The sequence below is a fragment of the Myodes glareolus genome, chromosome X (assembly GCF_982192425.1).
Source record: "Myodes glareolus chromosome X, mMyoGla1.1, whole genome shotgun sequence".
Taxonomy (NCBI): domain Eukaryota; kingdom Metazoa; phylum Chordata; class Mammalia; order Rodentia; family Cricetidae; genus Myodes; species Myodes glareolus.
Window position 1 is genome coordinate 23023069 of NC_142053.1, and position 21331 is coordinate 23044399.

At 39.7% G+C, this 21331-nt stretch overlaps 2 protein-coding genes across 2 annotated transcripts in view; one reads left to right on the plus strand and one right to left on the minus strand.

Annotated features, from left to right (window-relative positions):
• Positions 1–6630, plus strand: part of Frmd7 (FERM domain containing 7) — a 43242-nt gene extending 36612 nt beyond the window's left edge. Inside the window, exons 8-12 of the mRNA XM_085684832.2 lie at positions 715–810; positions 2198–2361; positions 3580–3648; positions 3766–3841; positions 4785–6630. Of these exons, the coding sequence (XP_085540958.2) occupies positions 715–810; positions 2198–2361; positions 3580–3648; positions 3766–3841; positions 4785–5870 (1491 nt within the window). The 3' untranslated portion in view covers positions 5871–6630. The remainder of the gene's footprint in view (positions 1–714; positions 811–2197; positions 2362–3579; positions 3649–3765; positions 3842–4784) is intronic.
• Positions 6631–7893: 1263 nt separating this feature from the next.
• The window catches only part of Stk26 (serine/threonine kinase 26), a 55154-nt gene continuing 41716 nt past the window's right edge, over positions 7894–21331 (minus strand). Inside the window, exons 5-12 of the mRNA XM_048450352.3 lie at positions 15523–15631; positions 15276–15433; positions 14276–14461; positions 13165–13313; positions 12035–12128; positions 11459–11521; positions 11241–11377; positions 7894–9692 (exon numbers count right to left, since the gene is read on the minus strand). Of these exons, the coding sequence (XP_048306309.1) occupies positions 9668–9692; positions 11241–11377; positions 11459–11521; positions 12035–12128; positions 13165–13313; positions 14276–14461; positions 15276–15433; positions 15523–15631 (921 nt within the window). The 3' untranslated portion in view covers positions 7894–9667. The remainder of the gene's footprint in view (positions 9693–11240; positions 11378–11458; positions 11522–12034; positions 12129–13164; positions 13314–14275; positions 14462–15275; positions 15434–15522; positions 15632–21331) is intronic.

Below are 21331 nucleotides of genomic sequence, written 5' to 3' on the forward strand. Positions count from 1 at the left end.
GGTAGGGCATTAATGTTGAATCTTACTAGCCACTGTTGCCATTTCCCACACCATTGTTTCCCTGGGATTTGGGATTTCAAGTTAGAAATCAACTTGAAGTGCCATTGTCTTCTACCATCACGCCCCCCCCCCCCAACTCCGCTAGACAATTTTGGTTTTCCTGCTCTGCTTAAAACGAAAATTCCTTAGAGGAGCTAGAAATGAGCTACTGTCAGAATGTCCCAGAGAGTGAGCTATCTGCACTGGTAGAGGCATTTGGGGCAAGGGAGAATGAAGAGGTCACAAGAATGATGGTACAGGTATAGACGGAAGTTTGAAGTAACAAGCAGTAGGAGAGATGATTGTATATTGAGCAACAAAACCCCGCCCACATTTGATGATGTGGCCAGCAACGAACTGCTGAAGATTTATTAGAATAAATGAGGCGGCAGGATAAACGGGCTTTTTCTCTTAGCACGTGTTATGTGGAGACAGGGAGGGGTGAGATCGCAGAAGGCATTATAGCAATCCGTTCTGCTGTGATCTCACTGTACTGCCTTAAAAGTCTCCCTGTTGCTCCTTCTTGCTTATATACTGGAGGAACGTGTTCCCTACCTGCAATGCTTAAGTTCCGCAGGCTCTTATTCATGAACAGTACTTTCCATCGTACTTTTACTGTGGCACAACCCAACGCATGCAAGTATGTTCTGAAACTGGCTATGTGTTTCCTTATAGGGAAATACAAAGATTAATACTTTCAACTGGGCTAAGATCCGCAAGTTGAGTTTTAAGAGAAAGCATTTTCTCATCAAACTTCATGCTAATATTTTGGTGAGTAGGTTTCTAATACATTGCATTTCTGTTCACTTGGAGTTTTGCTGTTGCTCTAGAAATGGTTTGAATATAAATGGTGAAAGGTGCCTGGTCCTGAGGGGTCATGGGTCCCTCTTTGTCTTCTATATAAACTGAGCAGAGATTTAATGATGCTTTAACTAAAGGCAAAACACTATGACATCTGATTTGCACTTCAGAACAAATGATGCAATAGGAAAATGAGGCAGCTGGGCTGAAAGGCAAGTCTCTGTGGATAGCGTCGTTGAGGATCTGATGAGTTAAATGGGGGCCACCAGATCTAAGACAGAAGTAATTGTTTGACCTTCTCTTTTATATTTTATAAAGTATCTTCACACACTTCCCTTAAGCGAAAATTATCAAATATCAACTACATGCTTGGGCTGAGCAGAATGTGAGAAGTAGGTGTTCATATAAGCAAAATAAGTCATTCTTAGGTTATTTTTCACTGCATGGGGTAAGAAAAAAGGTGTTAGGAAGGATGTTTTAATGACTGACCATGAGGGGAAAAACTATATGTGTATCAACTAATTTGGGCCTATAGAAGAACAACTAATTTGGACCTACAGAAGATCAAGTTTGGATTACACTGCCTAGATCTTGGTGTTATGTAAAGGCGTTCATTTGAATAGTTCATGCAACCAGTGTGAACTTCATGGGAAGCCTCAGGGGCTATATGCAGGAACCTGACAAGGAATGAGAGGAGCGGGCAGTCAGTTCTGACTGCTGGTGGAGCTGGTGAAAAGACAGCTGGGATCCTCCATAGAGCCTTGGGCCAATGGGTGTACACGGTGACTCAAGATAGGAAAAGCTTGTACTTTAGAACTGTAAATCGAAGTTCCCTTAGGACACATTAAAATACGGACTACGCCAAGAGAGAAATACAAGGCGCTGCAGTATGAGAAAGTATATAGAGGAAGGTGTATTTCTAGCTGGGTCATTGAAAACACTCCTATTCATTCAATCATCCTTACAGTGGGAATGAAATCTCCCCCCTTCCCCTTGCCTTTTGGTCATTTATACCTTCTTGCCACCTTGAAAAAGAAGCCTTTTGATATTCATTTTAACCTAATTTACAGCTTCCTGAAATGTTTCTGGCAGCAAAGAGGCAAGGCAGAACAGCATTTAAAGGGAGGGGAGTGTGTGAAGCAAGCCTGGCTTCTGAGACAAGGCTTACCGTATGAGTGGATGCAGTGTCTGATCTTTGGGAGGTTGCTACTCCTTTGGTTCCAGTGACTATGGAGCCTATGGGGAGCCAAACAGAAAACCAGACACTTCATGGGCTGCTGGACTGTCAGTTTTGAAGGTCGGAAGGTCTCTGGTATTCTCGCAGGATGTTTTGCTTGATAGAAAATGGTTTATACAGGTGTTGTGCAAAGACACTTTGGAGTTTACCATGGCTAGCCGAGACGCGTGCAAGGCTTTCTGGAAGACTTGTGTGGAGTACCATGCTTTCTTCAGGCTTTCCGAAGAGCCCAAGTCAAAGCCCAAGACCCTTCTCTGCAGCAAGGGCTCCAGTTTCCGCTACAGGTAATTACACACTGTGCATGGGAAGACCATGCACACTGCTTCTTTTCAATCCATGGGAAACAGTGGGAGGAGTCAGAATTCCAGAAGTAATAAAGAATCCATTTAAGTCACTTGAAAGATTATAAATATTCCTTACTGTTCATTCTTGGTGCATTGCATTAGGTCAGTATTTACTAACCAAAGGGGTTGGGTCAGAATTACAGTGAAGATGTAGGGTAGCAGAGGGTACTTGAAAAATTGTATTCAATAAACTTACTGTCTCCCTGAAAGGCAGCTTATATGCAGGATGTGGAAGGAAAGGTCAACCATATCCATTAATGGCATTTAGGGAAAAGATAGAGTGAGAAAACACTGGACGGGGATCAAGAGGTTTGAAAGATGGAGCAATCCTGCACTAGAGGCTTCTCAATACAGTTACCACCTTAGGGGAATTGAAGAGAGGTAGACTTGAGATCTTGTTTCTGTTTGAACACACATAGCCTTGAAATCCACAGGGAGAGGCTTACAAAACTCTAGTGATTACAAAAATAATTCTAATCACAATGTTTCCACATAAGGAATTTTTCAGACCCTGGAAACCTGCCTTGTAAGAATAGAGATATTAAAAAAACATATTTTTGTTGGAATGTTTCCAAAGTGTACTCTACAAATCCCTGTGTTCTTAAACAGATGATATTGAGCGCATTTTGCTCTTTCTTAATGACCCGACTTCTTATAAAACTCCCTTCTTAGCCTTTGCAGGCCGTTGTGCAGTGATAGCCTTAGGTAGGGATGGAATGGTAGGCCTTGCCCTTTGCTAAATGAAATTTTGGGTTTTCTTATTCTTGTGACTTCTTCCTGTCTCTTGTGTTCCTCCCAGCACTCAGCTGGATATCTTTACTGGTATGAGCCTACCTGCAGCATTATTTTACTGTTTTGTTAGCTGCTTTGCATCCACCTTGGGTTGGGAATCTAATTAGCCTCCATAGAACGAGTATGTAGAGTAAGAGTCACTTGGTATTTGTATTTTACAGGTTTTTTTTAAGCCTATTTTTTGGGTAGATGAAATCGCTCTCTTCTTGGTGTCCAGAGAAGTAGGTATAGAATCAACATGACTGAGAGTCACAATGTATGCCACTCATCCAGACAGTTTAAGGGTCAAAGGTGAGGGTGTCGGGCTTTATTGGCATATAGGCTTATGACAGAATTAATGATTTTTTTGTCTTTTCTTTACGATAGTGGAAGAACTCAAAGGCAACTTTTGGAATATGGGAAAAAGGGGAGGTTAAAGAGCCTGCCATTTGAAAGGTGCACCCTTTTCCTTCTCTCTTCTCATGCCGATTGGAAGTTGACTATAGAAATGTCTATGCAGCCTATAATTTGCATAACGGGCATTTCAATGACTTCTCTGTTTGGGGCTTGCAGGAAACAGTACCCATCTCAGTATCACGAACGGCACTGCAGGTCATCCCCAGACATCCTCTCAGACGTGTCCAAACAAGTAAGGTTTCGGAAAAGCCCTACTTCTTTAGGTATAAGTCATCCAGTCTTCAAATGCTTCCAAGAGTTGATTTTGCCAGATCTACCTACTGTGTCCCAAGGTCACTCCGTCTAGGGTTAGTCCCTTGGGGAGGTCTTGGCACAGCCAGCCCTTCCTGCTAATAGGCCATTTTGTAAACTACAACTAACTGTGTACTGTGTATAAGTGAAATCCCTGGTGTACCTTCAAATTGCAATCTGTACTATCAACATCTTTAAAAATAAGATAATAATACAGTTGTAAGGCTTCATATTTTAAATTTAAAAGGTCTTTTAAAAAAAACAGTGGAAACCATAAGACTTCAAGAAAGGCATACGGTGTTGCTTAATTGGATAACATGATTTCTAGATACAGTAACACCCCTGGAACTGTAAAATGATCGCCTCATTTGAGACTTAGGTCAGGAAAATTGTTGATCATTTTTCTGTCTACAAAAGTTAATTGCAGGCGCCATAAACTCCCATGCCTTCACTCAAATCACAGATGGCATTTATCCAAAAGGCATCAGATGTAGACTGGTGAAAGGGATCATGGAGATTATGAATCTCTCAGGCCATCCACAGCTCTCTTTTCTACAAAATATGGAGGAGGCTGGAGTAGGAACGTAAGACTGTGGTGTCTAAGGTGCACATGCTAGACTGTGGTGTCTAAGGTGAACATGCTAGTCAAAGGCAGATAGGGGTAGGATTGCTACTTCTCTGACATAGCTACTGAAATGAACTGCTTGAAATAGAAGGGTACCTGAAGGACCCATGAAACGTGGAGTCTATAAATGAGATGTCACTGAGAATGAAGAGTGCCACATGTATTTTCTCACCTATAACTTGGGACATGGTGTAAGGCATTACCTTTCTTTACATATCTAACCTAACCCATCTGACATCAACGTATCTGGGTTTTCAAGGTGGAAGACCTGAGACTTCCCTATGGCAGTGGCTACTACCGAAACGTGGATGGCGCGCACACATCTGAGCCTATGCTAGACAAGAGAAGGAGAAACTCAGCGGTTGAGGTGACATTTGCAGCCGAGCTGGAGCGGTCCAAACCAGAGGCAGATCCCACATCACTCCATCCATCCCAAAGCAGTTCCTCTTTCACCTTTGTTTACGCAGATCCTGTCTTCAACACTGACCCTGATCCCATAGACTTTTTTGAGGAACGGAGCCCTCTAAGCTCCTTCCAGACAAGCTCGAAGTGTGTGGACAATCACATAAGCAGCACATCTCCTGCTTTCACAAGCAAAGTGAGTCCAGCAAGGCAGCTCACATACACCGATGTGCCCTATATTCCTTGTACTAGCCAGCAGGTAGATATCATGCCTCCTCAAGTCTTTTTTTATGTGGACAAGCCACCCCAGGTACCCAGGCGGTCTCCAATCATGGCAGAGGAAAGTGTCAGACCAGACAGCTATCTAGATCCTGGTGCAGTAAAACCAGTCAAAAGGAGCCCCAGGAATATCAGGATAAAAAGTTTACAGCAAGACCTTCAAGAACTCCAAGAAGCTATGGCTAGAACTAGTGGGAGGAGCAATATCAATGTAGACCTAGAGGAGGAAGACCCACATTTGGATGATGCTTTTGCATATAACCTTCAAGAGCAAACTCCTAAAAGATCTCAGAGCCATTCAGACATGAAAACTATCCGTTTTCCTTTTGGGTCAGAATTTAGACCTTTAGGGCCCTGTCCTGCTTTGACTCGTAAAACAGATCCCTTTACATGTACATTCGCAGAGCAGGGGTTCCCCACAGTTCTAATGGATCAGAGCTCGGCAGAAAGATACGTAGTTAGTGAGTCCAGTGATTCAGAATCAGAGATTCTTAAACCAGACTACTACTCTTTGTATGGCAAAGGAACAAAGTCACCCAGGGCCCGAATCCGCTTGTCTTCTGGTAGTCTGCAGCTAGATGAAGAAGATGAAGATATTTCTTTCACCATGCCAGATGCTGAAGATAGGACTTTGCTAAAACCGTGCAACTATTTCTTAGCTTAGAAGAGTGAACTCTGTGAATGTTCCTGGTCTGTTCCCTGTTACCGCCTTAGGTAAGACCTAAGAGCCTTTCCGTACACCTTCTCCTTAGTCATCTCAATTGATGCTAATGGAGTCTGCTCATTGCAGGCACTCAGTTTATGAAAGATTAAGTCACTGTCTCCATCTATGAACTTCGTTCTTTTATTTCCTCTGAGCAGACTCTGGAACATGCCTTCTCCTATGGCAGTGAGAGGGAGGTGTACACCATCACCATTCTACATTTCTTTGAGCAGATATTATCAATGAAGACCATCTTCAAAGCTGAAGAACAATGATGTGGGTTGGTGTATGGGACTGGCTCCTAATGTCGCGTGGTGATTTAGTAGTCCATGATTATGTTGGGTTTGTGTGTGTGTGCTTATGTAACACTAAACTATGGTTTCTCTCCTGATGACTTGTTCGGGACCCAGTGAACAGTCTTGTTACATACTAAGAATCTCAATATATGTAATTGAGTGGCATAGTTCCCCTCAGCAGAACATGTAGAGAATTAATAGAGGATTTAACAGAATTCTCAATGCTGGAGGTTCTTGGATTAGGCCCATGTCTCATGTCAGATGTGTGCCTGATGAAGACATTATGGTGTTGACTTCTAATTTCTCTCTTCATAACTACTTATGATATATGGTGGAAATCAATGTTAACAAGCAAGTTTGTTTATTAATTTCTCCTGCTGGAGTACATTTTTGCCATACCTTGGTTGCATGCATGTAGGCAAAGATCTGAGGTGTTATTTTAATAAAGAGCAATGGAAGATCCACTCAAACAGAAGTTAGACGTATGACTTTCTTTTTGTTTTAATAAAATTCAGAAGTAGATGGTTGTGGCCTATATCTATAGAATAGGATAGTTAGAAGATGGAAAAAGAATAGAGACAGGAAGAAATGAATGTCTGGGGTGATGTGGAGACAAAGACTGACTGAGATCAAAAGAGAGAGCACCACCACCAGGCTTTGAAAGGGACCAAAAATTCTGTTGTGTGATTGTTTCTTAATTTCCTCAAGAAGCTGAGGGTGGTCTCCAACTCCTGGTCCTCTTGCCCCAGCCTGCAGTGTGCTAGAGGTTACAGCGATGTAACATGGTGTTAAGCTCAATTTGACTGCTTTTTCAAAAACGTCATGTGTATGAGTAAGCATACCATGTGTGTGCCTGCTGCCTGTAGAGGCCAGAAGATGGGGTGGGATCCCCTGGAATGGGAGTTACAGACACTTGTGAACCACCATGTTGGTGCTAGGAACCCAACCTAGGTCCTTTGCTGAAGCAGCCAGTGTTCTTAAGCACCGGGCAATTTCTCCAACCCTCAAAATTCTATTCTTGACTCATTCAATATTTGTCTACCAATCCTCAAGGAAGTGAAGTGATAGAATAAACAATTTTATATGTGATTTAATAAGTGAAAAGCTAGATAACACATTTCTTTATTCTCTACCTCAGCAAAAACAGCTTTTATGTGCTTCAACCCACCCCTTTTCTTCTATTCCTGGACACAAATCCACTAAGTCACAAGTGTACAGTAGTTATTGAAAACTATGAATATACAGAAGCTTGACCACCTAGGTGTAATTTATATAGATCTTTATTATTTTTTAAAATTACCTGTAATCTTTTCCCCACAAGAAATTTAAAATTTTATGTTTTATACGGTTTTTCTTATCTCATCTTCATTTCTAAACACTTTGGCTAAATGTACAGTTTCCTTCAGAACTATAAATTTCAAATCTGTATGTGATTTTTATTTAAAATAGTAACTAGGGAGATCATTGAGTTGGTTGTCTGAAGACATTTTTGAAAGGACTTAATAATGTTGTTAAGGGAGGAGGCAGGATATATGTGTTCAGCTGTAAGTGGAATCAATTCTTGGTAATTTTTAGTTTCAATGGAAACCTTGGTTATGTTCCAATAATAGAAGGAAAAGGAGAACTATTTTAAAACAATTAGAATAACATATCAGACCTACCCTCAAGAGAACAAGCATCAAGGATCATAACATTTAAATATTTATTTTTTAAAATCCCCCAAACACTGAAGTATGCTTTACCTAGAAACAGTCTATAGGACAAAAGCTCCAATGAGCAAGCAATACAAGCTGTATTTGGGATGCAGTTATGTGGTAAGGTTTTACATAATCAATTTATGAACTGGTAGATTTTATTTTGACAAAAATACGAATGTAATCCATGATTCAAGTCACACAAGTATTTGTAGAGCACTGTGGAGAACAAAGTGTAATTGAGTTTCAGTTACAGAACTGATGAAAACTCTAACCGAATCATGACTTCAAAATATAATCAAGTAAGAGCAACTGTTAGCGCACAGGCACCAATGCAAAGAATTTTCATGACATATAACACTATACCTTCTCAAGTGTTTGAATTTCTTTTTTGAAAGAAGGCATGTAATGGCCACTTCAACTAAAAACTCTATTGTTTACTTACACAACATCTTTCTCTTAATATTTGGCAGTTGTCCAGACATTTTAAAAATCATTTGTGCAAAAATCAAATGTGCAGATACAAACACGAAAATCATAACTGTCAAAATTAATCAGTGCCAACAAGCCTACAGCTATGAAACTATAGCCCCAGTTCAGCACTTAGGCAAACATAGTATATATATATATATAGGGCTAAAAAAGGATATTACCCACTTAACAGTACCATAAATAGAACTGAAAATTAACTGTACAGTCTATCTTACCTTTGTATGAGGAGAAATGTTCATGCCCTATGGTATTTTCATATGAGCTAGACAATGTTCACTTAAATACCTTTTCAAAACTGAACACACTATGCTTATGTGTGGATAATTATAAAGAAAAAATATATAAATAGTTCTACGAAAATTGAGTTACCATGACAAAAGATGCTGGTGTCATTATGTTCATAACTATGAATCAGGTATTTACTCACAAGACAACAAGGTCTCTAAAACTTTTCTAAATCCAAGCATGTACAATATTATTTGAGCTGAAGATTTGAAGGTTGAAGCCAGACTAATTCCTCCAGTTTAACCAAACCCTCATCCTTGGCTAAGTGAGATTACTTTAAACGTCTAACCATGGTAAATAAGGGTTAACCGCTTCTTCCATCTTAAAGAGAAGATAAAAATACCAAGAGGTACTTCTTCTGCTACATGTTGCCTGGAAATGGTGCTTCAAACACAAGGTTCTCAAGTATGATAAACATGGAGCTGCCTGGAATCCAGAACACCTTGCTAGAAAAATTAATACTTTTCTAGGTGTTTTTTCCAAGAGCTTATTACAAATATTTGTTTTAAGAAGGTATGACTTATTTCTACCTCCCTACACATAGTCATTTTTCGAATGTTCGCATAAAAAAAAGGAATACTTTTTGAAGCTTGATGATTTACAGACGTTCAATATTTAGGATGACTTTGAAAGACCTGTATGTTTCATGAGTGTACAGTTAACTAAAGATTGAAAACCAAATAGTATTCATTCTAGTAACATAAGAAATAATGGTACCTAACGTTAAAAAAAAAACAACTGTATCTCAACATTTACTACAATACAGGTGAAACTATAGTATTAAAATTATTCCTTACAAAATAATCTCTTTAAAATACAAAATGATAGCCACCATCACAAAATACTTGAAAGCTTCTCCTAAATCTTCAATGTCGCAAAGATCCAAAGGCACCTGGAGCTCATGGGTTAAGCATTATTAAGGTTGACATAGCTTTGGTGGGTTTCTCTGGGTCCGTATGAAACCGAAGCCAGCAATAGCAACAACACATTTTTAAGAGGACTCATTGGCAGAACATCTGTAAAATTAAGAACAGTATAAATCAATATTTCGCACTCATGAACTCTACAACAAATGGAGACAAATTCTTTTCTTTGACTCTTATGTAGATGGATATTAAAAGATACAAAGATGGTCCAAAATTCCTCTGCATCTGCTCTCCTAACTTGCAATGGATCTGGTTGTAAACAGGAAAAGAGATGGGAGGGTTTTTTTTTTTTTTTTTTTTTTAGAATCTGGGGGATTTTAAGACTACTCTAGCTCCTTAATCCTCAGCAGTAGGCTTTATTGGATGGAAAGACAATTAAGAGGGATCTTATAGGCCACATATTTAGTTTCACCTTGAACTCAGTTGAACAGGGAAATCTAAAGATGGAAGCAGAAGAGATATGATGGGTTTAAAGTTATGATCTGTACAATCACGTTTGAACTCACGTAAGCTATGAATATGTATGTATACATACAAAAGTCTTGTTTAAGAAAAGAAATTTCAAATTAACTGTAAGAACTTTTTTGAACAAAATCAAGTTAATAGGCAACAAGGCAGAAACTGAACACAAGCAAAGCCTCTATTACTGGCTCTAGCAGTAGTTCTCAACCTGTGGGTCATGGCCCCTTCCACAGGTGTCACCTAAGACCATTAGAAAACCCAGGTATTTGCATCACTATTCATAGCTGTAGCAAAATTACAGTTATGAAGTAGCAATGAAAGTAATTTTATGGTTAGAGGCCAGCACAACGTGGGGAACTTTATTAAAGGGTCGCACATGTTAGGAAGGTTGAGATCCCCTGATGTGGACTGTCTTCTCTGCACCTTTTAATCAACATTTCATAAGGGCTCAAGCGGAAGAACTTTGTTACTGGAAATAATCAGATTAGTGGTGTTTCTGCAAATATTAAGAGTACTGTTAGGAATGGAAACATGCATAATGTTACATGTGCCCAAATTTCAATGCTAATGGAAGAAAAGAGGGCAAAAACCTAGGCTGTTCGGTTCGGTAGAAAACTGCCTTTCCATATCTAAATATAATAGTTCAAGGGCACTACTGGACTGGCTCAGTGGGTAAAGTGCTTGAGGTCCAAGAACAAGGACCTGAATTCAGATTTTTAGTGCCCGTGTTGTTGTCAGGTGTGACTCAGCCCCATGACTTCAGCATTGGAGGACAGAGAGGAGTATTCCAGGGCATCACTGGATAGATTGCCTTACTAAAAGGGCAAACTCCATGTTCAGTGAGAGGCCCTGCCTCAAAAAGTAAGGTGGAGACTGATAGGGTTACAAATCTGATATTGATGTATTTCCAACACAGGTCCGTGTGCAAAACAGTTCACCCACATACCCATGTGGATAGGCATATGCAGCACTCTCCCTCCATTCTCCACCCCACACACAAAAGGCAATGTTTAAGATGGGCAAGAAACAAGAAACAAAGCTGTTTTCAAGTATACAACTCTTCAGAAGTGATTCTATAGGGGAAAATATAAATGACTGCATCAATGCACCCATATTCCACCATAAATTAACACCTGAAATGTTAACATAATTTTGAAAACGATACTTAAAACTTACTTTTGAAATTTTTCAATTAATTTCTTCACCATTTTATCTGTGATGCCAGGACAGGCAGCTTCAGCCACCGCGATGCTTTTCTCAAGTTCTTCAATTGCCTGGTTTCGGCTCGCATTATTCTCATCCTGTTGTTTAAGCTGGAAAAGAATGATAGCTATAACATTTAGACTATCCTGCCACTCGAGACCGATAGCGGATGCTAAATAACCCACACTTACTTCGGCAAATGCAGGTGTGATTATCATAGACAAACAGCTCAGGGTTTGCACAAGATCTTGCTCCTTTGAAGAAATGATACAGATTACACACACGGAATTAAAATAATCATTCATGGCTTTTCTTACTTATTTGATAGCAAATGTGAATCAATTTGAGTTTTCCCTTCAAAAGACCCAAGATAAGACTAGTCCCCATATTTCCTTTCTGTCACAGATTCGCAACCATCAGTGGAAGCCCCCTAATGTCTATGACTCCAATAGACATCTGATTCCCTGGGTTTACATCTCTACATGGAAATGAATTTTAAAAGTAACAGTGGCCATTTAAATGATTTTTATGACTAAATTAGGTCACAATTAATGATAAATGAACATTATTATGCAGAGAGGGAGGCAGACAAGCATGCAACAGTATTAAATTCTCAAAGTTTTGCACATTATAATCTCATCACACTATTTTTAAAAACCCTATAAGGAGGATATGATCAGATGAGAAAAACTTACGATGATATGTATATGAAGATGATATGATGCAATCTACTATTCTAAATTATATGATTAGCTCCATATACATACCTCCCCATTCTGGAGTTTCTTTGGATCAGGCTTCTTGCGCACAGTGGTGAAACTCCACTCAGGGTGAGTATTACTTTCCCTGCTGGTGGATTCCCTAAAGAAATACCAAAGATACTAAGTAATTTGACATGGCAAAACACACCAAATCTGAAGAGCTTACGGTGTCAGTGTTTACAAAGTCGCCATACAATACCGCATCTGACCTCAGTTTCAGGTGGATACTCTTTTATTCAAGACCAGCAGCATTTCTCAGCTCTAATTGACCACCCAAATCCTATGTGCACAGCCCTATATGCTAATACTGCCATCCCCTGTGCCTGAACCAGGCTCCCTAGCAGAATGCCTTGTGTTTTTAAAGTTCCATCAAGAGGTTTTCATGGGCAGTTAGGGTTAACAAGCCTTAGATTTGGTATAAACTATCCTGATATATTTTATTCATTTCAATGTTGGGCAATTTCTCCTAAATGCAGGTGCTTGAGAATCTTGTGTGAAGACACGGGGTAAACCTTTGTAGAGGTTTACCTACCTTGGATTCCTCTACTCGGTACTACCTTTGTAGAGGTTTACCTACCTTGGATTCCTCTACTCAAGTTAAGACGAGCACAAGTTAAGAAGCAGAACTATTAATGCAAACACTGTCTTTTTTCAAAAAGACTAACTTGTCCACAGGGTAAAAATCATACCTAAGTAACTAGGTATAGCAGTTCACAGATCAGTCTGATCAGTTTGATTGGAGACCAGGAGGTAGGAAAGGTCATGAGAACAATTCTCCAAAGGGTTCTACAGGTTGCCACGGCAGTACGATAAAACATAGTTCCTTACTGCTTTTTTTTTTTTTTTTTTTTTTTGTGAACTAATAGAACACCTTTAATCAAATCGTATTCCAAAATTTTGTAATGTACTCAAGTATCCACTAGGGGTTAGACCGAGACCATTTAAAAGCAGGGTTTTTCACTTCCAAAGCATATATCCAAATTCATTGTATCCCACAGACTGTAAAGAGGGGCTGAAGTGAGCCCTCAGAATGCGATTTTTAACTTAGTCTAAAGCAAGCAGGGTAGGTCATTGCAAAAAGGCAGAGCATACGAGAACGGGTTGCCCACATAAAAACAGCAGCGATGTGTACTTACGAGTCAGAGCCCTCGGAGTCAGATTCATCATCACTGTGGCCTTCTGCCTTCCATCTCTTAAATCGATCGATCAGTTCAGTCAGATACGAAGTCTTCTTGGAATTTTTCACAATGAACTTGTGTTTTAAAAGTTCTTTAGCTGTAGGGCGCTAAGGAACAGACACACACACACAAAGAAAGAAGGACTCATGACTATTTTGAGGATCTTTTGGAGAGAGGTAGGTGGTAAAACGTCATATGAATTATTAAATTGTAATCTACAAAATAATATCTACGGACACAAGGACGGTTAAAATGTAACAGGAAAGCTGACGATTTGATTATTTGAGGTGGGTCAAGGTAAGCACATTAAATTCGCTGCTTTAACAGCTTCCTTTGTTAAAGAGCAACAGTAAGCTGATACTGGTCTACCTCACCAGCATGCCAGCCAACAAAGCCTTCTCAGAAAGAGTGGGACTTAGAAAGCAAGCATCTAAAATGTCAAAACAACACTTTAAGACACTTTATTACACTGACTGTAATTTTTTTAAAAATCATCCAAATGAGCAAGATTGTTGTAATTTTGCTATCTGCACATCTTATGAATCCCTGATTTTGTCATTATCTGCCCACATTGTAGCATATGCTTTTCTCTCAAACATTAATTCTTATCGTATATGAACGCAAACACCAAGTGCTTTCATTATTTCATTACTATTGGAATATTTACTGTCGACATAAACATAGCTACATCTAGCTTAGAAAAGTGCTCATGGGTTTCTAATCATCAGGAGTGGAAAGGAGGGTTATTTTAACAACACTACAACGTATAATAAATTTAGTCAATTCCATCACTAGCAGGTACACATGTACTTTAAGGAATATGTAATAGAAAATTAATTATTTCTCCAAACCTTGAAATAGGAAATGATTGGGTAGCTGGGGACTAAGAAGATGATGTCAGGGAGGAGAAAAAGGACTAAGGATCTGGTTAAGAACAGAGTGGAATTAGCAGTACAAATGGATCACAGACGTTTTCACACACACTGTATTCTCCGCCATAGGAAACACTGTCTCAGTTAGAAGTAGATGGAACAATAGGAAACCAACAGCGGTAATGCCATATACTCACAAACGATGGATCCTTATTCAGGCAAGCATCAATAAACTCCTTGAAAGACTTAGTAAAGTCTCCAACAAGAGTTGGGGGGTTGTTTTTTGGAATAAGAAACAGAACTCTCATTGGATGCATGTCAGAATTTGGAGGCTCTCCCTTGGCAAGTTCAATAGCAGTAATTCCCAGTGACCAAATGTCAGCCTGAAAAGGAAACAATAACAAAAACTGTTTATCACCTTGAAACTCCATTCTAGGATGCTGCCCAAAAATCCCTGCAATGGCATATCAATAAATATGGTGAATTATAATAATATAATAGTATTATATAACATATAATAATTAAAATATTTTTAATTAATGGAACTCATGAATTCAAAATTTAAATCTCATGTTTTGTACAGGCACAATACTACTTGAATGCTAAATAAACCAGATGAAAGTCCTTGCCTTGAAGAGGCTTACATTCTACTAAGAGGGACAGATGAAGGAGTAACATTATGTGAGATGGGACCAAGTTCTGTGGGGAAGCAAAGCGCAGAAAAGGGAATGATGACCAACGTAGGGAAAGGAGCTACAGGTGTCTGCGGGATGGTTGGGAGAGACATCTCTGTGCAGGGGAGACAGCTTAGAGATAGGTTGTTCCACACAAAGGGGAAAGCAAGGAAAAATCCTGAGGTCAAAATGTTCTTGTGTTTGAGGAACAATGAGGCCATAATGGCTGGAGCAAAGAGAGTACAAATGACAGGGGTAGAAGATCGGGGCAGACAGACAAACAATGGCCAGATCACCAATGGCCTTATGGGTGACTAGAAGGACTCTAGATTTGATTCCAAGTGGGATGGAAAGCTATTGAAATAAATAGGGATCAAATATTTCCAACACTGATGAGACAAATGATTAAGGAACACAATGGAACATAATTTCTTTTAGAAACACTTGTGAAGGAAGGAGAAATTAAAAAGCTTATCGACAAGGCTATATCCAATGAATTCCATCTGGACAGTGAATACTTTACTTTAGAGTCATAAGCTGACTGTTGAATAACTTCAGGAGCCATCCAAAATGGAGTTCCCACAAAGGTGTTTCTTTTAATTTGTGTATCTGTCAGCTGGCCAGCAACTCCAAAGTCAGCAAGTTTAACATCGCCTTGTTCTGAAAGCAAGACATTGGCGGCTAGAGGGCAAAGAAAAACAAAATGAATATCTCTCAGCTTCTCCAAAATGAATCTGTTTTTCTCAGGTTTCTATTTGACTTTTGTATACCTTTAATGTCTCGGTGAATTTTCTTTTCAGAATGTAGGTAGTCCAGACCTTTCAAAATCTCCTTGAGCATGGTGGCAATCTGGAATTCATCAAATGGACCAGCGCGCAGCTTAAGAAGAAAACACATGTACACTCACACACTTTAAAAGGTTGGGGGAAAATGCAAAATTGGTATTTTTGACATTTTGGATCACTTAGTTATCTGAAATAGCTTATTAAACCAACATTTGAACAAATGAGGAAAAAGCCTTTAAAGGGAGAAAAGGTAGTAAAAGTCATTTCAAATGGCTGTGCAGGGTTTTAGACAATTAGATTGCAGGATGCGGATCTAGCTCAGCTGGCAGAGCATGTGACTAACACACACAATCCTGGGTGCGGAGACACGAGTTAGATCTCCAGCACCCATAGACTGGGTGCGGAGGCACATGAGTTAGCTCTCCCTGAGTTAGATCTCCAGCACCCATAGACTGGGCACGGAGGCACATGAGTTAGCTCTCCCTGAGTTAAAACTCCAGCACTCATCGACTGGGCAAGGAGGCACATGCCTGTAATTCTAGCACTTGGGAGATGGGTGCAGGAGGGTCAAAAGTTTAAGTTCATCTCTGGCTACAAGCACAGCTTGGAGCTAGCCTGAGCCACAAGAGAGCCGGCTGGGGCTCTATGAGATCCTGCCTAAACACAAGCCACCCATATACACATAAACAAATGATTTATCTTGAAAGCTCAGCTAAGCATTTTTTTACCTAGATACTAGCTCCAAATTCTGAGGGCTCTAAAATTTACATCCAAGATTTAACAAAACTATGCAAAGGGCAGTGGAATTTTTGCCACACGGGCCAAGGGGGGAAGGAATCTGTTACTTGGGGAGTAAACCTCTCCAAGGGAACGACGGACTAACAGGAAGACTAAGAAGCAGGGGTTTAGGGCATGAAGGGAATAGAGTTAGAGTATAATATATGTGTGTGCATGGCAGTGTCCTTAGGTCACACTAGACCATGTACAATGACAAGATAAAGACAGAATGCACTTGCTTTTAAACAGTCACTGCATATTAACACTGAACTGGTTTTTTAATCAGACACCCCTAATCTAAATTCAGCCAGAAATATAATAACTCAACCATTCAGACTCTCATTGTAAAAAATTCAGATCATGGAGGAATAATATTTTTCAAATAAATGTAACACACTTCCCTTTCTTTCCCCACCCCTGTACCAAAGCCAGTCATTCCAACTGGAAGACAAGGAAAGCAATCATTAGGTTTCAGGAGAACTTGTAATGGAACACCCAAAAATCCCTTTAAAATAAATGGTCATTTTAAAATTCTGGTACCTCATAAAGCACAAACAGTGTTATTACAGGAAGGGTGGGAAGCTGGAGGCACAGGGAGGCAGAGCTCCGTTTGCTGGAAGGAGGGGGAGGTGCCTATTCTGCCTCACTGGGAGGGATTCACAGCTCTTTGGCACCTTGTGTATTTCATCTTTGCATGAATGCCATATTTATACCGAATAAAGGGCACTTTTATGTCAAAATTTAACAGCTTAAAATAGACCTTGTACTTTGGTTTCACCATTCGCTATTAAGAGTGGTCTTACTGTATCCTCTAGGGATGCCTGTAATTCAATAGATCCCATTCCTAGGTAACATTATCTATTAACTTCCAAATCTATCAACTTCCACCTCAATTTCTTTTTAATTTAAAGGTTAGTGATTAACGTGATTCTAAAGGTGAAAATGAGACATTATTTTATTGATGGCTGGCAAAGAAATTCCGTGGAACTACCAAATAACCGAAGGACATACATCATATGAGCAAAGACTAGAATTTAGTACATGATCATAAAGCATTGGTAGGGCCAGAGGCATACTCTTGCTTACTTAAGAAATTGGGCAAGGGCAATTTCAGGGCACCCACTATCATTTTGAAGGGTTTCTAAGTGTGGGATAGATAGCTCAATCCACTTCCTAATATAGAACTTTTAAAACAGGTCAGTACGAACAACAAAAAGGGTCTTGAAGGTCCATTACCATATGATGCATTTTAGGATTAGTTGAAAATTCAAAGTAAAAATTCAGCTAGAAGCTGAAAAGGGACGGGAGGGACTATTTTGTGGTGGTGGCGGGAGGGGGGAGGGAGTGGATATGGGACGGTGGGTGTGGGTGGATTTTTCTGGACCATTACCATATCAAAAATGGCCTCAAACCTTGTAGTACACATGTTTCCTACAGTGCGCTGGCAGTCGTGAGAAAAAGAGGACAAAGCATACGGGGAACCAAGGGAATGTCGCAAAGATGCAATATAAGAGGAAGTGTTTGTTTTGCTTTTTTAAAATTTCAAATACAACCTTGGGAGATAAAATGCCAAGGTTTTGGAATGCTTAACTGAAACTTCTCTGCAAAGTTCTAAGCCTCTGCCCAGGGCAACATACCTGCCTTGTATAACCTGCCTGGGTTTTGAACATAAGGATATGCAGAAGAGGGACAATTGCTCTTTTAAAGACTCTGCACTTGTGGGTTTATGGGTTTTCCCTACATTCCTTTTACTTCCTGCCAGTCCGCAAGGCTGCCTACTACAGTAGGCCTTCTTTTCTAACTAGTGCACGGCTCCAGGCTTCTCTCTATAGTGCTCATGCATTATACTATTTACTTATCAGATGTCTTTGTGCAAGACAACGTAACTGTTTTAGAAAGAAGCAGTAAACAATAAATTTCATAACATCGCATCTAAAATGGTCAAAGTCTGTTCAACTGTAATGAATGATTTTCTTGGAATAAGACTCTTGAGGTGTACAGTGTATAATCCTGACTATAAACCAGAATTCATAGTCTCGTGTTAGTCAGTTAGTGCCAGTTTGAGTTGAGAAACATTCTGCCCAGAAGCCATCTTGCTTTCTCTTAATACGACAAATTCTTAACCAAAATCAATCGCACTCATCTGTCGATGACTATACATTGAAAAGGAGCAAGATGTTTTCTCAGTATCTTCTGGGCTGCATAATTAAGCCACAGCAGTGTCAATTTTATTTTTAGCTAGAAAAGCAGAACTAGACATTTCTAACCCATTTTTTTTTTCATTTGATTTAACATGTGAGGAAATTAAGTTACAGAGTGACTGGCATGCTCAGTATCCCTGAGCCATTCAGTAGAGCTGGGATTAGGTGACTAGACTTTTAACCAATAGAGTGCTGACATTTTAACTTATTAAGTTTACATTAATTGCCATTTGTCTTATTATGATGAGGTGGGTGGCAAAAAGAGGTAAAGGAAATATGTTTGTTTGACTCAGACATTACATTAAACTGGACAAACTACTGGTATCAGATACAGATTAGGGTTGCTAGCTGGAAGTATGTCAGCAGTCAATGGCTCCATTACTATTAGTGACGTAGTAAGTGGTGAATCTGTAAAGGGCTATCACTGTTGAAGGAATGGAAGAGGTAGACTAGAGCAGCTGTGAGACCCTGTGCTATAGAAATAAGCTCATTTCAGTTTGAGAAAAGAACAGAGATTAAACTCACATGCATGAAGATTTTTCTATAAGAAATTGCCTCACTGGAAAAGAGAGAGAGAGACATAAAGACTGAACTTGAGATAAAAGAGAAAAGTCAAGGAAGAATTAGCCATGAATTCCTAGGTGAGGCTCTCCATTGAGATTAATTGTCACTTCTTTATTATTATTATTATTGATTTTTTTTGAGCTTTACATTTTTCTCTGCTCCACTCTATGACTCTCCCCTCCCACCTTCAGCCCTCCCCCAAGGTCCCCATGCTCCCAATTTACTCAGGAGATCTTGTTTTTTCTATTTCCCATGTAGATTAGATCTATGTAAGTCTCTCTTAGTGTCCTCATCGTTGTCTAGGTTCTCTGGGATTGTGGTTTGTAGGCTGGTTTTCTTGGCTTAATCGCCATTTCTTTGGAATAGTTTATGTATGGACCACCTACTCCACCAAGGAAAATCTCTCAGATACTTTCCTAGTCATCAAATTCGCTGAAATTTGAAGTCATCTGCAGTCAGGGCTAAGGCCTTTTTGTTTTGTTTTGTTTTATGTTTAATGTGCATTAGTGTTTCGCCTACATGTATGTTTGTGTAAGGGTATTGGATCCCCTGGAACTGAGGACATTTGGTCCCCATGTGGCTGCCAAGTGGGTGCTGAGAATCAAACCTAGGTCCTTTGGAAGAGCAATCAGTGTTCCTAATCACCTAGCCATCTCTCCAGCCCTACCACTTTTGTGGCAGGCTACAAATTTAACATGCAAAAATAAACATCCTTTCTATATACCATAGCAAACATGCTGAGAGAGAAACTAGAGAAGTCATCTCATTCACAATTGTTTCAAAGACATAAAATACTTTGAAATTTATATACCTAACTTAGGGTGTAAAAGAATTCTACAGTTAAATTTTTTAAATATTGAAGAAAGGAACGGACAATGGTAGAAGATGGAGCTTATAGTTAAGGGATATATATGTATATACATGTACAAAATTAATGAAAAAAGAGGTCATGAATCTGAAAGAGAGCAAGAAGGGATATATGGGAGGGTTTGAAGATCCTGCCTCAAAACAAGGATGGAACACTCAGGAGGCTGAGGCAGGAAGATTATGAGTTCCAGGTTATCCTGGGCCTCAAAAATAAAACAAAACCCCCAAATCCATCAAATCACATACTATTAAAGCTGTAAGAGAACTTCGAAGCACTTAGTATAAGTTCTGTGTGCTATAGGATATTCAAGTCCAAAGCTTCAAAGTCATAGACCTTGATGACTAGAGCCAGCTGGAGAACCTCAAACAGCTATATGGTCACCCAGTGGTCAATCTAGAACAAGTCGACTATTATAACTTGTATTGAATTTTAAGTAGAAATGCACATTCATAATTTTTCAAGGGAGGGATCAACTTTGATACCATCACAGCAACACAGGAAAAAACGATCAGTTTTTCTCAGAGGTGTTTTCCATGTGAACATGTCTTCATTGGGAGGAACTTTTCCTACACAGCACCAGATTTTAGCACTGTAATATTTGCCTAAGAAAAGGGGCCAGCAGAAGGTTCAGCGAGTAAAGGCTCTTGCCATCAAACTTGATGACCTAAATTTGCTTCCCAGAATCCACATGGTAGGAGGAGAGAAGAGACTTGAGGAACTTGTCCTCTGACTTTCTTACGTGTAGCATGGGCTATATACACCCCTTCTCCACCCTCATAAGAAACACAAATAAAAGACAATTTACAAAATTTAAATAAAACAATGAGAGTAACACGTTCCTACACCTCAGGCTGCTGTAACAAAGCATCCCAGACAAAGTGAATTAAATATTAAACACCGATTCTCAGTTCTGGGGAGTCTAAGCAGATGGGTATCGCCTGAGACCACCTTCCTGGTTTCCAGATAGTCCTTCTCATTGTATCCTCATATAACAGAAGGAAAGCTAGAAAGTCCTCCAGGGCCACCTTGACAAGAACACCATTGTCATCCCTGAAGTCTTCACTCGCATGCCTTCATTACCTTTCCTAATACCATCGTGTTGGGAGGCAGGGTAGTGACACACGAGTTTTCAAAGACTCAGACCTTTGGTTCATAATCACTGTTAGTGACAGCTATCTCAACGAAGTATTTTAAAGTTTTTCTTTATTATTTTGTGTGTATACATGTAGGCCCCTGTGCCACTTATGTGTTTGGAGCCTGTGAAGGCCAGAAAAAGACATCAGATCCTCTGGAAGTGGAATTACAAACAGCTGTGAGCGGCTATGTGGGTGTTAGGCATCGAATTTGGGTTCTCTGGAAGAGAGCAGCCAGTGTTCTTAAACAG